We start from the raw sequence: 16,409 nt of genomic DNA, 5'->3' as shown, positions 1-16,409 counted from the left end.
ACCTTATAGGCTGAATGCGGGATAAGGGAATGTGGAACAATACCCCTTAGTGTAAGTCTTCCAACTTAAATCTCTATCTCCTTGGCCAAACTTCTGGCAAGTGAACACACACATCTTCAAGGGAAATAGGGGAACATTATCTTTTAGCTGAGGGGGAATATGTCCAGCTAATAATTTTGTTTCTCACTACTCAGAGCAAAGACCTTCCAGGCAACTAAGAGTCTCTACTGTAGAAGAGATTAAAATTGTGTGTGTGTGTGTGTGTGTGTGTGTGTGTGTGTGTGTGTAATTGAGGGGGGAGAATAGGAGCTTATTAAAGCTCTGTAAATTCAGTTAATCTGCTGTTTTGGAGCTTCCATGGTATTTCTCCTGGACATTCCTGTGGTTCATCATAAGGAAACTGTTAAAAATGGAGGAATAGATTGTGTACCTGACAGTGTTGATCTGCAAACTATTCTGCTTTTAAACACATTTAATTTTGCAGATATTTAGGGAAGTCAATTGAGGAAGGCAGACCTTTGCTAAAATATTTTACTTACGTTCTATAAATTATATTTTGGCATGCCAAGGAAACACTGAAATGGCATAGTAATCTGATTTAGTACCATGAACCTATTATAACACATTTTCTATTTAACTGGCTTTGTAATTGTCAATATTAGTGTAATTTATCCCTTTCAGCTGTTTTGGAATAAAAAGTATAGTTTCTAATTATAGGGTAGATTAGGTTAAAAAGCTCAAACTAATATAGGATGTAGCAATTCTCTGCTAACATCAGGGAGAATTTGGAAAGAGTAAATGTGTTTAGAAATTGCTTATTCTTTTAGATAGAGTTTTATTGTGATATGCCTCTTTCCATTTACTGCTTAGAACTTTGCTTTTTACCCATCAAACCAACTTGTATGGAGTCAGTTGACTAATCTTTCACTGGTATGGTCAGATTTTTCCCATAGGTATAGATAGCATGCTTTTATCTTCCATTTTTGGTTTGGAAACCTTGGAACATTGGTCTACATGATCTGTAGGAACCACACAGACTTATATCATAGAGAAACAGTTTATCTTCTTAATGTTTGAGTGGAGGAGCAGGGTGGTGGGAGTGGTGGTTGTACTAACAGTTGCCTGATGTTGACTTTGACAGGTAAGCTTGCCACTTCTCCATCTTTCACTTGGTCATAGAGTGATATTTCCTGGGAATATAATTTCTTCATGGAAGATATTGAATCATGTTGTTTTGCAGTATTTTTTGAGATACAGCAGACTAAGCGTTGAGTCATATATCCTAATCTCAACTCTTTTACCAAATAGTTCTGTTGATCTGGAAGTCACTCAGTTGCTCTGGGCCATATTTTAGTAATAATAGGATTATGTAATCTTGTATTTGAGTGGTATTTTAAAGTTCATCTGATCCAAACTTCTGTTCAATGAATAAAGCCCCTGCAGTATCCCCAGTTTCAACCTGTACTGTTCCTTTACTCTTTCAGAGATTGGACACTCACATTTCCCAACCCCAAAATGGTTCTTTTCTCAGCCTATAAGATTTTTGGATAGCTCTAATGGTTACAAAAAGGTCTTTGAGGTGTTGAGTTACAATTTGCCTTCTTAGCACTTTAACCCATTGGTTTTAGTTCCACCCTCTTTAGCCATGTAAAATAAGACCAATCCCTGTAATAGCTGACAACCGATTTGATTAAGTGTTTGAGCCTTTACTTTCTGCAGGTTATGCATCACTGATACTTCCAACCATTGCTCACAACTTGTCTTTTCTTTTCCCCCTCATCTTTCTAGGACTTTTTATCTCTCCTTTTTTAGTTCTATGTTAATGCATTTAAGGTAAAATTGGCTCTTGGCAGGGTGGTCTAATATACTATTAATTCATATTAAACTTGCAGTCAGCTAAAACCTGTCTTTTTGTATGGGCTATTGTTATATTTGTCTATCCTATACAAGATTTTTGATTCAAGCACAGGATTGTACATTTATTTTTGTCAAGTTAATCTTACTAGATTTAGTACAGTGTTTCAGAGTGCCTGTTCTTTTGGGATACTGATTCAGGAATCTAAATATATTAGTTATCTTCTTACTTTTATTTTCAAATTTGATGATTATGCTGTGATTGTTTATCTAAAATCAAGGAGTTTGATTATTTGTTTCGGGACTTAGGGAAGTCAAGATCTCTTAGGTCACTCTTTTCATTGATTTAGGCACGCATGGATGCCAAATGCTTCTGAGTGCAATTGACTGGAAATTGAGTATCTGGAGATTAATTTGGTAGAGGTTCATGTTGTATTTAATCCTATTTTCTCCCCTTGTCTGCTTTTCTCTTTTATCTGTTGATTATTTTAGCTTCTTATGTAGAGATACACTTTAAATATTTATTTTTAGATACAAATATAACTGAAGAATCAGAATAACTTTATCTAAATTTATAGATATATAAATCCCACTTTCTGATATTTAAAAAAATGTGGGTTTTTACTTATGTTTTGGGGTACAAAATAAATTTCTGTGTTCTAAAGCTTTACATGGTAACCTAAATTTTAATTAGGAAATGCCATAGGGAATGCCTTCTAGATGAACATTTTTCTCAATTACAAATGTACATAAACAGACTTATTTTTTAAAAATCTGAAAAAATAAAAGAGAACTATCTGGAGAAATTCTTAATAAAATAACATTGCTATAAACTGCTACTAAATAATTGAATGTTTCCTTTCATATGTAAATGCATTTTATAAGCTATAAAATAGTATAAATATAAGTTCCTATTATTACTCTATCATATTCTATATAATAGAGTAAAATCTTTCTATTGCATAGTGATACTAGAAGTCTGTCTCAATAATGGAATATTTTGTGAAACATTTTATTACTTTCAGGTACATAGAGAATTTTATTTTGGCCATAATTCTTTCATGCTATTATCCTTTCCTTAAACGTCCTCTTTTCTTCCTGCTTATCCCATTTCCCTTAATACCTAGCTTAAGTACAATTTCCTCTGTTAGTTAAAGCCCTTTTGTCAAGAGTCTCTTACAGTGGTCTCTTCCTGTTCTGAATTCTTGATGTTTTGTTGCCTGTACACCAATCATATGCCACTTTGTGTTACTGATCTTATTTTTAATTATATTTTTCTTCCGATTAACAAGTCTGAAAATTACTTGAGGGCAAAATTTGTCTTTTTTTTTTTTTTTTTTTGGTCTAAGACCTAGAACAATGGTAGGAGCTGACTAACTGTTGATGGTGATGAGCATTAAGGGTTTATTTGTAAAGTTTCTCCGGATGTTTGAAAGTAGTTTCTCTTTCTAACATTAGATATTTAGAATTATCTTTATGCTACTAATTTGTTAAACTCTTTGTTAGTGTAAAGACGTATTCTTTGACCATATTGCCACAAATTCTGCCTTAGTGGGTCCTAAATTAATGATGTTTCATTGGTTCTCAATACTTTACACAAACTAGATGCTTAAGAGTTGTCTAATAAAGAGATAAATAAATGGCCTGAAAGAGCAAATGCTGTAAATGTCTAAATATTTTGAACTAATGCTAGGAAATGGATTAAGCCCTAGACAAAGCCCCTGTGGTTGTAATTATTTTATATGGAGCTTTTAAAAAATAGCTTCAAATAGGGATTAAAAATATACATTTATACCCTCTGAAAATCAGAGAGAATTATCCTGTGTCTTTCCTGAGTTGGGTTTTTCCTTCAAACACCTGCCCACTTCCTTCTGTGGTATTAAGAGTTCTGGGACCTGTGTCTATGGGTGTATTCTTCTGAAGTATTTTTTCCCTGTTCTGCATGTGCCCTAAGGAGTACAGATCAGAGACATTGCTGGAATTTGTTATGAGAAAAACTCTTCCAGAATTCCTCTAGGGGAAGTGGAAAATGAATTACAAGCACTAGCCTCAATGAATGGTACATATTAATGTGGATACTTTAAACATGGCAATAATGAAGTAGGTCCAACTAAAGACATCACCAAATATGTTATAGCTAGATGATCATACAGATTTGGCTGGGGTTAAGGAAGTTAGAACAAGGTGAAACGTTTAAAAAGAAGGTGCAAGAAGTAGTAGGGAATGTAAAGTGAGTGCTAAAGGAAAGCAGATATAAAGCAGAATAGATCTAAATGCCAAAATAGCATGTGCAAAGATTAGAAAAGAGAATTAACAGGAAGAATTAAGAAAAATAAGAATGTCAGATCAAGTTCTTCTCATTTCTATTCATGGACTCCTTAGAAGTCCCCATCACACAGAAACCTGAGGGTAGAGAAGTAAGCTATAGTGGCTTCAGTCCACATCAGGGAGCCTCAGACTTTTAGTGAGGAGACTATTAATGTTCATGAAGCAGGGAATAGAAGGATATTGGAGGATTTACAATTCCCTAAACTTGTGGGGGATACAGGTTACTAAAACCTGGTCAGAATGAAGTGTTCACGTCTGTGATCCCAAGTTTGAAGAGCCTCAGAAAGGAAGGTAGATCCTGAACTGCTGATCTTAGACTTGGTTCTGTGGTGTGGGTTGCAACCACCTGGCATGTGACCTGCTGGGCACCAGAGAAATGATGACTTATGGTGAGGAGGTGCTGCCTATACATATAGCTTCTGCTACGTGCACTCTTTAAAAGACAGAAATAAGGAGAGAGAGGTTTTTTTAAAAATTTATATTTTATTTTACATTGGAGTGTAGTTGATTTACAATGTTGTGTTAGTTTCAGATGTACAGCAAAGTGATTCAGTTAAACATATACATATATCCATTCTTTTTCACATTCTTTTCCCATATAGGCTATTACAGAGTACTGAGCAGAGTTCCCTGTGCTATACAGTAGGTCCTTGTTGATTATCTATTTTGTATATAGTAGTGTGTATATGTTAATACCAAACTCCTAATTTATTCCTCCCCACCACGTTTCCCCTTTTGGTAACCATAAGTTTGCTTTCAAAGTCTGTGAGTCTGTTTCTGTTTTGTAAATAAGTAGAAGAGAGAGATTTTAAATGATGCAATTTATTTTCAGTTCTACAATAAACTTCTGCATGAGGTGAAAAAAGAAAAAAAATCATAAAGCCTGGAGGAAATTCTGAGTAAGTTATTTTCAGTGCTTAGTAGCAAGAGGAAAAACATTAGACTGCTTTTAAATGTTTTCCACTCATCTTAATTTCTTGGGATATGTAATTTATATTATTTATAAAGAAGATATTTTCTAGGTTATTAACTTATTATTAGAGTAAACTGTTACTGTTCATTTGTACTTGAGGAAAATGTTACACATAGATAATAATTTAAAATTAGCTTGGGGAAGGAGATATGAACTGATGACTAAGTTTTAAAATAATTTTTTCTTGATTATAGGAATTTTCAAAACACAGAACAGTAGAGAGAGGGAAGTAAGAAGCCCCATTAACTATTGTAAATGCTTTGAAAAATACTTATTTTAAAAAGAGCAGTTTTAGGTTCATAGCAAAATTGGTCAGAAGGTACAGAGATTTCCCATATTCCCCTTGCCCTCAGTGGCCACGTCATTCACCAACCTGAAAGTTATTTTAATATCTCTGACTTGATACTTGGTATCACTTTTTTAATAATATTTATCTTTACCTAAAGCTACTTTCTAGCCACATTAATCTGGCTACACTGCATGTTGTTAAAAGCTTATTTGGGTTGTTAAAATTACACACTATGGTTAGGGTAAGTCTACTTTTACTTTAGGACTAGTTTAGTCCTACCTCCAAAGTGTGGCCCGTGGGTCTCTACCGAATGCTGTTGGTGTTCATTGTGAGTAGTGTTCTTGAAGTTTCTCCTGTGAGTAGTTAGTGGTTTCCCAGCCCTCTGTGAGCAACAGTTGTTTGCCTGGCTTGGTGGAGTTCCACCCTATACACTGGGAAAAGGGATTCCTATGCAGATTGTTGGAGTTGTTTTGCTGTGTAGCCCCCTCCTGTCTGATACTCTGCCTACAAATTCCAGCTGCCTCAATCCTCCCCAGTTTAATCCCTTTATCTCTTCAACTTGAGACCACTGTGCTGTATTTGGATTTGTTCCCTCCTTGCACTTTGTTCTGGAATGTGCCTTCAGGCAGAAAACTAGGGTTATGATAGGACTCAAATCTTGTATGTTCCTCTTTTCTCAAGTTTTACAGGCCTGCACTGCCTGTTGTCCAGTATCTAAAACCAGTTGTTTCATATATCCAGTTTTCTAGTTGTCTGCAGCAAGAGGGCAAGTTCAGCCCCACTTACTCCTCCATGGCATAAGTGGAAGTCTGGTGTCTGGTGTTAATTTTGATGTTAATACATTGAAATTGAGTATGGGATGACTCCCAAGGTTAGTCAGCAAGTGTTAGGAAGCTACTAGTATCCTGGATGGATATAAAAGAAAATCTACTCTCTATAAGGATGACACAAACAGAACTATGTATATCAGACAATATATGTCAAGATTCCATGGGCAGGTGGGAGCATGGGTATAATGTATAATCTTCAGGCTGGATTGAAATGGACTAAATGCTATTATCAAGTACACCCAGTACTGTATTTCCAATGTATATAGCTTAGCTCTAAGAGTGGATGGAGTACTTCCCTGGTGGTGTAGTGGTTAAGAATACGCCTGCCAATGCAGGGGACACGGGTTCCACCCCTGGTCTGGTAAGATCCCACATGCCCTGGAGCAACTAAGTCCATGCGCCACAACTACTGAAGTCTGCGCGCCTAGAGCCCGTGCTCTGCAACAAGAGAAGCCACCGCAATGAGAAGCCCGTGCACCACAACGAAGAGTAGCCCCCGCTCGCCGCAACTAGAGAAAGCCCACGTGCAGCAATGAAGACCCAACGCAGACAAAATTAAGTACATATAAATAAATAAAGTTATGAAAAAAATCAAATGGGAGATTATAGCAAGAACAATTATTTTAAAAAATGGATGGAAATTTTAACTAAATTTTACAAATAACCAAATTTCTGTAAACTCTTGATTAGTTTTAAATTAATTCTTATTTTTATATCTTAGCCTTTTAATTTTCTCTATTGATAGTCATTTTAATCATGAATTTGCCTGTCTGCACAAGGCAACTGTTTTTATTTCTAAGCACACCAAATCATTTAATTCCAAATCCATACTCCCAAGCATTACTTGTCTATCATTTATGACATCAATGACACATCAGCAATGTAATATTTTTTATGCCCAACTATCCATTTAATAATTGTTAAATCTTTCACTCCTTTCCCTGTCAGTCTTAACTGATGCAATTATCTCTGCACCAGAACATTTAATTCTGTTTGGTATCTTCAATATCTTTATGTATATCAGGTATCTATTCTCTAAAACTGATATTGAGAGTATAAAAAATAGACTAAGTGAATTTGAAACAAAGACTGGATATTAATATTATTGGGTGGTTGCATAGACACAGTTTTTGACATGCTAAATCTGTTTTTTAGCTTCACTGTTAATGATGAAGAACTTTAAAAAGACAATGTTAGAAACAGATTTCTAATTTTTCACACCTCCTTAGCACCAGGTTGTAAGCTCTGTTGAAAATTTGATCAGGCTGATCTAGTTTCATTACTAAACTACTTACAGTCCCATGAGCAGTCTCTCAGTGGCTGCCAAATGCTCCTTGCTACTTGTTAGCTAGCTGTGATCCAGCTAACTCTTGGCATTTTATCACTTAGGAGACACATGTGGATACTGATACGTGTCATTAGTCAACAATGGAATTATACAATGGATCAGGAATAAGAGAGTTCTTTTTTCTAACTCCAACATGACTTTTTTTTAAACTTTTTATTTTATATTGGAGTATAGTAGATTAACAATGTTGTGTTAGTTTCAGGTGTACAACAAAGTGACTCAGTTATTCATATACATGTGTCTATTCTTTTTCAAATTCTTTTCCTTAGGATTATTTACTGGCCATAGGTAGCCATTCTTCTTATTTGACCTTTAACATCCATCCTTGCTCGTTATTTAAAAATTAAGGGGCTTCCCTGGTGGCGCACTGGTTGAGAGTCCGCTTGCCGAGGCAGGGGACACGGGTTCGTGCCCCGGTCCGGGAAGATCCCACATGCCGCGGAGCGGCTGGGCCCATGAGCCGTGGCCGCTGAGCCTGCGCGTCCGGAGCCTGTGCTCCGCAACGGGAGAGGCCACAACAGTGAGAGGCCCGTGTATCGCAAAAAAAAAAAAAAAAAAAAATTAAGGTCTTCTTATTCTGGCAGGACATATTATATGAGCTGTTTATATGTTAAGCATATTAGCCTTTTGTTGTCCTATTGATTGTATATCCTATTTTCTCAGTTCATTATTGCTTTTTAATTTTATTTGGGGTTTTTCGGTGGGGGGGTAGTCAGAGGTTTAACATCTTTCTGTGTTCTTTTCATTTTTATATATCTTTAATTCCCTTCTAATTATATATTTTGTAATTAACAAAAAAATCCACTTTTGTTAGAATTGTGCAAAATAAAGTAAGTGGGATTTCCCCCTTTCCTTTTGTAAATAGGTTAAAAAGTTAAACTGTAGACTGGTCAACATCCAAATTTATTAGAGATTTTGAATACATGAAGTCTAGTTGAAATATCAATATTAGAATTGGAGATTGATAGAATTTGAATTGTGAAGTTTTATCAGTGGTGGTTGACTTTTCCGTTCTGCCTTCGATGGCACCCATGAGTGTATATGTGTGTAACTGAGGGACAATGAGTTGAGTGTGCATCACATGTGTAGGTGATATGTAATTACTGTGTTGAGGGCAGGGCCAGGTGGGCTCAGGCTTTGGCTATTCTCAGTTCTCTTCCCATTTTAACCTCTACCTTTGCTCTTACTTTTAAAGCTTAAGAGCCTGCAGTAACCAGGGAGTACAGAAGGTCTTGAGCTGTTTCAGATATATTTTGCATTCTGGCTTTGTATTCCTCTCTAGAATTCCTGGTCATGATTTTGTTAACTCATTCCTTGGTATCTATTTGAAATTTAGAATGAAATGAAGATAATTTAAAGGCATATGATCCATGAATCATTGATATGCTTTTTCATTAATCAATGTTTAAAAAAAAAGTCTGTGTCTGCTTTCTGCAAACAAACTCTTACTGCATGATTATTAATTTTTTTCTGTGTAATTGGATCACATTATAAACCACTAGATTAAATAGCCACTCTGTACTTTATCAAAAGTAGTTAAATTTCTTAAAGATCCTAAAAAGGAAAATGAAAATGTTAATATGAGAGTGTACACATTTTAAATATTTGTATATTTAATATTTATTTTAAAATTTTCACTGTCCAGTAGAAATTGAATCCGAATAAAATGTTTGATGATCTCCTGTCACTAGGTAAGGGACCATGCTATGATTCATCTGCACGGATGGACAAGTGTCACTCCTCACTCCCCTGGAATCATTTGTATTCATACACAAATAATTTATTACAGGGCTTTTCCCCCAGAACCTTCTGGAGATTCTTATTTCTGGTGGCCCTAATGCCTCTATTGTAGGCAGCTAATGGGAAACACACAGTATCTGTATCTGAAGGTAGAACAAATACTCCTATTGCTGTGGCTCCTACTGGTTCTTCAGGAGCAGGAGGGAGGATAGAAAGGAATGGCAAATGTGAGAGAGGCTGCGGTGTTGGAATCCAGTATGTGACTTGCTAATATAATATGTAACAGAATTAGCTGAAACTGTTGCAGTCATTGTTACTATTTACTGTGCTCTCTGATCCTTTCAACAATACTACAAGGAAAGTATCCTTCCCATTTTACAAATGAGGAAACTGAGACTCAGAAATTGTGTTTCATTGAAAGTGAGCACAGGTACTGTAAATAGAGGGAGAAGGTGAATTTAACTCTGGACATGGTCAAGTTAAGAGAGAGCTATCCTGCTAGAAATTTCAAACAGTAATTTGGAGGAGCAGGTTTGGAGCTTGGTAGAGAGGATAGGGCTAAAGACATAGGTTTGGAAAATCCTATGCACAGAGGTAGTAGTTAAAATGTTGGAGATTTGCTAGTGATGTATTCTGGAGTCATCAAGGCAGTAGAGTTGATTAACTGTTCACCCATATGATGCTCCTTGCCACTCTCTCTGGAGTATAGGTCCTGACTGCCTGGGAAGCGTTCATTTTGTTCAAGGAAGTTATAGAACATGGATATATGAGGCGGTGTTATAGATAGATTTTCTCAGCCCTGTCCCATTTTATCATCCTGTTGATAACAATATGATGTCCTGCTACAGCTCAGATTCTAAGGGTAGGAAGACAAGCACACCCCTAGGAAGATGCTTCAAAATCTTTAGTTCTGTGGTTTGAAACCCCTTCCCCCCATTGATTCTGTGCCTCCGCCAATACGTCTTTTAGAATCACTGTCCTGAACCCATTGAGAGAGAGAAGATTGTTGCTTTAAATTCTACTTATAAAGAGGTATACTTTTTGCTACCTAATTAATTGGGGGAAAACATAGAAGAGATATATTATCTCCTTTAATATTACAAAGAACAGATTACAAGGAAGTGGCTTGCTTAACTTTAAGGAATGGTGTTTATTGCAAGGACACAGCAACAGTTGTGCTCTGGCCTTGACTGTTCTGGGGTCTGTTCTGTTATTGCACCCCCCCCCCCCCGCCAGACCCACCACAGTGCCTCTGCTTCACTCAGCGCCTCTCACTTCCAACTTCTCCAAGCTTGGTAGAACATCCTTACTGCTGAGCCTTTGACTTAGGCCTGGCTTTCTTGTCCAGACTGCACCACTGGTTTGGCTCTAGGTCCAAGATTTTACAACCCACAAGGAATAACCCAAGGCTCTAGGGCCGTACGCAGTAGGGCCACACTGCCACTGGCAGGCAATTTTGAGGCTTCAGTCTCTCCAGGAGAAATTCACAAATACTTTTTTTTTTCAAGGTGAAATCTGCCATCATGATCGGGAATCATGTGATGGGTTTGGAAGTAGTTAGTGGAGAGACAGAGTATGTGGGATATGTGTGTTTGAAGAATGGGTGATAAGAATCACCAGTTGGGTTTGTTTGTTTGAAACTACAGGAACATTTCAATTCCCATATCCCATATGACATACTTTGGGGTATGAACCTTCCTCAGGGAGCATCACACAGGGATGTGACATACTACCTGTGTTAGGGTAGAAGAAGAGTTGAGAAGCACTGATCCAGGAAGTGGCATTCAACTTGAAGAGAATAGGAGATGTTCCTAAATTATATTCGTATACTCACTGTCAACAACATATTTTCATCTATGAGTAACTTTAACAGATGTCTGCTCATGGTGCTTAGTAACTACAGAATGATTCTCATCTTAAGAGTTTGGCAGTTTTGAAATGGAGAAAGAATTAAATGGACAGAGCAAGTGATTATATACAGGCTTTCCCTTTTCATGACAAATACATGTTATGTTTTCATGAAAATGGGGAAAATATTCATTTTTGCAAATGCCATCAGTCTTTAACAATCATAAATTCACTTGGCAAGAGAAATGGAGTAGCTCTACAGAACTGTGGTTATTGTTACATTGTTTTGTTTACTGTAAACCTGGCTCAATATTGGTAAATACAGTGTAGCAGAAACTGAACTGTTGTGAGCTATCTGGGCATAAGTCCAAGATATCATTAAAAATACTGCCTCAGACTAATTTGGGTTTATGAATAATATTTTGTTAACAGCTTAACTAAAATTGAGCCACATGGTGTAGCTTAAAATTCTGAATCCACAAGATAATGAGAGTAGTGTAAATGTATAGTGCGTACTTAATATTCTATATTTGAGTGATAAATTTATATTTACTTCCGTGTTAACCTTTAAACTATAAGCACCCAAATGCTTAATATAATCTGGTATCTTTAAAGTTTACTTAATGCTGTGATTTGCTGTTAATTTGAATTTCTTTTAAACTAAAATATTATTGGTTTAACAATCTAAACTAAAGAATAAGGAGAGAGGGCCTGAACAAATATATTAAAATGGACATTCAACACCCATTTTGGCATACGGATATGTAAACAGCTGGAGTTTATGTTAACATTCACCAGAAAGACAGAAGGATATAGTGTTGTTGTAAAGGTCCAATAACTTAATTCATTTGTTTTACTAATAATTAGACCTTCAGGTAGGTTATGGGAATTATTAATGTTTGGTTTTAAGTTAGTAATTCATATTAGGTATAACAAAGGGAATTGAGGCCTTGATAAGTTAGATGATCCAAGACAAAAATCCATATTTAGGTGTTTCTTGCCAAGAGAAGATATTATGTGTCTTATTCTTTTGTGCCCTATTTTAATTAAAGTTCTTTCTGAACATATGTGTATAAACTCCCATTGAAAAGATGCTGGAAGAGTTGATTTTCTGTCACTGTTCCTGTGAAAAATATTTCTGTAATGAAAAGGTGTGTGCATTATTTAAAGAATGAATTTTAAATATACCCCTTCTCAATAAATATTTTATTCATTTTACAGGTTAGCACTCTACGTATATGAATATCTGCTCCATGTAGGAGCTCAGAAATCGGCCCAGACATTTTTATCAGAGGTATGTTTTGTATATTTTCTGCATTGTATTTTGATATCCTATGTAAGTGAATGAAAAATATACTGTAACAATTATTTGAAAAAAAATCATTATGTATTATATAATGAATGCTCAGTTATCAGAATGCATAATATACTCTTTGTAGATTGTTTGTAAGCATTTTCAGTATCCCAAAATTCCATGTCCATACAAATAACCTCCTACTCAACTTTACAGCCATTTTTTCCCTGTAGAAATAGAACCTTTAAACCATCATATCTCTAGTTTTAGCAATATCTTATTTTGGCATTATTCACAATTTTGGAAAATATGGTTTTTGTTTTTATTTTGTGTGGATAATAGTAGATTGATGACTGAAACTTCCGTTAGAAAACATTTTGATAATCTTGCTTCAACTTCTTTTTTCTCTTTCTGTTTTTCTCCGTCACAATATTTTAAACTTTGAGCTCTCATACAATGTTACTTTTTCCTTCTCTAATTTATATAATGATGAGGATGAGTAGGATTTTATTGAGTTATATATATGCCAGGCATATTATCTATAATTATAATAAATATTATATTATCTATAGTTCTTATAAGAAATTTGCAAGGCATATGGTATTATTCCTGATTTACTGATAAGAACTACAGGGCTCAGGGAGTTTATATTACTAGCTTATGGTCACATAGCTTAGTAAGTTATGGAACTAAAATTCAAAGGTTCATGTTAATTCCAAAGCCCCTGGTTTTCCCTCTGTATCTGTGCTGTCCAGTATGGTAGCTGCTGGACAGATATGACTTTTTGAGCACTTGAAATATGACTAATGCAATTGAGAAGTGCTGTAAGTATGAAGGTACACACTGGATTTTGAACAGTTGGTGTGAACAAAAGAATATAAAATATCAATAATTTAAAATTTTTGATCACATTGAAATGATAATATTTTGGATATATTAGACAAAATAAAATTACTAACATTATTTTTCTTTTTTCTTTTTTAATGTAATTTCTAGAAAATTTTAAATTACATCTGTGGCTCTCATTTGTGGCATATGTTTATGTTTCTGTGGGACAGTGCTGATCAAAATTACATTGTCTCTAGTGATCTCACTAGTTTGCCCCTTTCCAGATCAGGGATATGACGGGCAACCCCTTGACCAAAGTGCCCTGCCTGAGGTACAGCCTTCTTGAGATTCACTATCCTCCAACAAGCACACAAGTAAACAAACACATGTAGCCCCCCAATCTTTTATCTAATTAATTAATATATGTGAACCGTTAGGGCCTGTTTGCAAGTAAGAAAATTGAGAGGTATGCTCAGAACTTAAGAAGTCAATTGTTTTACTATAGAAGGAATATATGCAGTGTAATAAAAATGTGATTTCAAAGTTTATTTAAATCAAAACAGAAGTTTAACATATCCATATCTCATTAAATAATTAATTAGAACTCTGGTCTATAACCTTTCTGAGTCACATTCACTGTTTGATATTATAAAGTGACTGAGATTGCAAAGAGGATGCTTTTAATAATTGTATTCTTAATCACTGCCAACTTATATTTAAAAGAAACTAAAGCTACTTATGGAGATTTTCAAGTTTTATTTTAATGCATTTGAAAACTTGATGAAACTTGATAAAAGAATTTACTGGTCACTTTCCTTAAATCAAGGACCATTTTGGATTGGCTCAATTTTCTGAGTCCTCGGGGGTTCCCAAGACTATTTTTTCTTAGCAATACTAATAATCACTTCATCAAAAAAGAAAAAAGTTGCCAACTTATTTAAGGAAGTTCAGGTACTAGGACTCAAATAAGTTATGTGGATTGAACAGATAACTAGATACTGTACTGATATGCTTCTGGCTCAATGGACAATGGATATACAACTTTTCTAGAGCTACTTGGTAAAAATAAAATTATAATTCCAGAAGAGATTTACACATTTTTAAACAAGTATTTACCATGATTTTATTTTCTCCGGCTGCATTTGGAATACAAAACTGAGGATATCTCTGAATTATTAATCTGGTTCAATTTCACAAGAGGAATCAGTTAGGCTGAAATTAAACTATTGTCACCAGGAAGACACAATATTACTGGACTTTGGAGATGCGTGTATGTGATTCCCAGAACAGTTACATGGAAATCGTTGAACATAAAGCAATCGTATATATTTTTGTGGGTACATACTTATGAATGTGAAGTATAGTAAAGGTCTGAAAGAATATACATTCCAGACTAGTTGTTGGTGGGAGTGGGGATGTTAAAGGAATCAAAGGGGAATTTTATCCTTACTTGTAGGATTTTTTAAAACAAGAAATATATATGTATATATATTTGTATAGTTATTTAAAAATAAAAATAATAGAAGATAAAATACAAAATTACCTTGATTTTAAAATGGAAGTCTGGAGGTAGATTTGTAGTAGGCCATTGCTGAGTATACCCTAGAGTTCTAGATACAGTCGTCCCTCCGTATCCACTGGGTATTGGTTCTAGGACCTCCCCACCTCTACCCCACTGCTGTGGATGCCAGAATCCACAGAGATTAGGTCCCTTATGTAAAATAGCACAGTGTTTGCACATTGCCTACACTTATCTTCCCATGTATTTTAAATTGTCTCTAGGTTACTTCTAATACTTAACAGTGCAAATGCTATGTAATAGATGTAAGTACAATGTAAATGATATGTAAATAGTTGCCTGTAGGAAGCAATTTCAAGTTTGGCTTTTTGGAACTTTCTGGAATTTTTTTTCCAAGTATTTTCTCTCCGTGGTTGGTTGAATCTGTGGATGTGGAACCTACAGATAGAGAGGGTTGACTGTAATTTCAATTGGTTAAATTTCAATAGCTTGCTATATTGTCCTCCCTCATATTTTTTTTTTTTTTTTTTTTTTTTTGCTGTACGCGGGCCTCTCACTGCTGTGGCCTCTCCCGTTGCGGAGCACAGGCTCCGGACACACAGGCTCCGCGGCCATGGCTCGCGGGCCCAGCCGCTCCGCAGCATGTGGGATCTTCCGGGATCGGGGCGCGAACCCGTGTCCCCTGCATCGGCAGGCGGACTCTCAACCACTGCGCCACCAGGGAAGCCCCCTCCCTCATATTTTAAGTTTCCATAATACCAGCTGCTTGTGTTTGCCTATACATACCAGAAGCCTTCTCTCATCTGGGCATTACTCGGTGCTATTCACTGCCTAAAATCTCCTCCCCTTCTCTCCTTGACTAGCTTAGAAGTAGCTTTTTCTAGGAAAGCTTTCTCAGGGCTCCACCTCTCCGTGCTGATAGTGTTCTTACCTGAAAGCCTTTGCATATTCTGCCAAGAAGCTTGGACTTATCTTCTTGGCAAAAGAGAACTTTTATTCTTTTAAGTAAAAGAATAGCATCATTAGGTTTGTACTGCAGTGTCTATGTGAATGGCAGTACCCATCCTCTTTAACTATGGACAACAAAGAAAGGAGAATGTAATCTTTTAGAGCTTTGTACCCTATTTAGCATTGCTTTCTCTCTTCCTTTCACTTGGATCATCTGGAAAATTTAAGGCTGCTCATTGTAGAATGACTTCTTACGTCATTTGAGTAGTGAAGGACCATCTTATCTAAATTCTTACTCTATACCCAGATTTTTACCTAATTCAGAACTGTTATACAAGGAACTTAAAAATCAGGGGGACCTATTTATTTGGGTTGGGTATTTGTGATAAAAAGGAAATGACTGAAGTGGCACCAATTACTCAAGTATTCGATGTTCTCGCCCTGGTTCAAGGCAAAGTAGAATGCTTCTTCCAATTTCGGCATTCTCACTCAGGATGAATGAGGATATGGATGACTATGATGTTAATGAGCCCTTGTGAGCCAGGATTTACTGTGCTGGGCCACCTCTTTCATTTATGTGGGTTTGCTTTCTGGATGAAGTTGTGAGAAG

The 16,409-nt window shown here is 35.9% G+C and overlaps 1 protein-coding gene across 7 annotated transcripts in view; it reads left to right on the top strand.

Annotated features, from left to right (window-relative positions):
- Positions 1–16,409, top strand: part of SSBP2 (single stranded DNA binding protein 2) — a gene marked incomplete at its 3' end in the record, with an annotated part of 330,177 nt that overhangs the window by 66,830 nt on the left and 246,938 nt on the right. For all 7 annotated transcript variants that reach the window (XM_081231547.1, XM_081231546.1, XM_081231543.1 and 4 more), the window contains exon 2: positions 12,432–12,504. In XM_081231547.1, the coding sequence (XP_081087673.1) occupies positions 12,432–12,504 (73 nt within the window). The remainder of the gene's footprint in view (positions 1–12,431; positions 12,505–16,409) is intronic.

Source organism: Mesoplodon bidens (assembly GCF_964165515.1).
Source record: "Mesoplodon bidens genome assembly, chromosome: 4".
NCBI lineage: Eukaryota > Metazoa > Chordata > Mammalia > Artiodactyla > Ziphiidae > Mesoplodon > Mesoplodon bidens.
The sequence above is the reverse complement of the archived record's forward strand: the minus strand, read 5'-3'. Positions and strand labels throughout refer to the sequence as shown.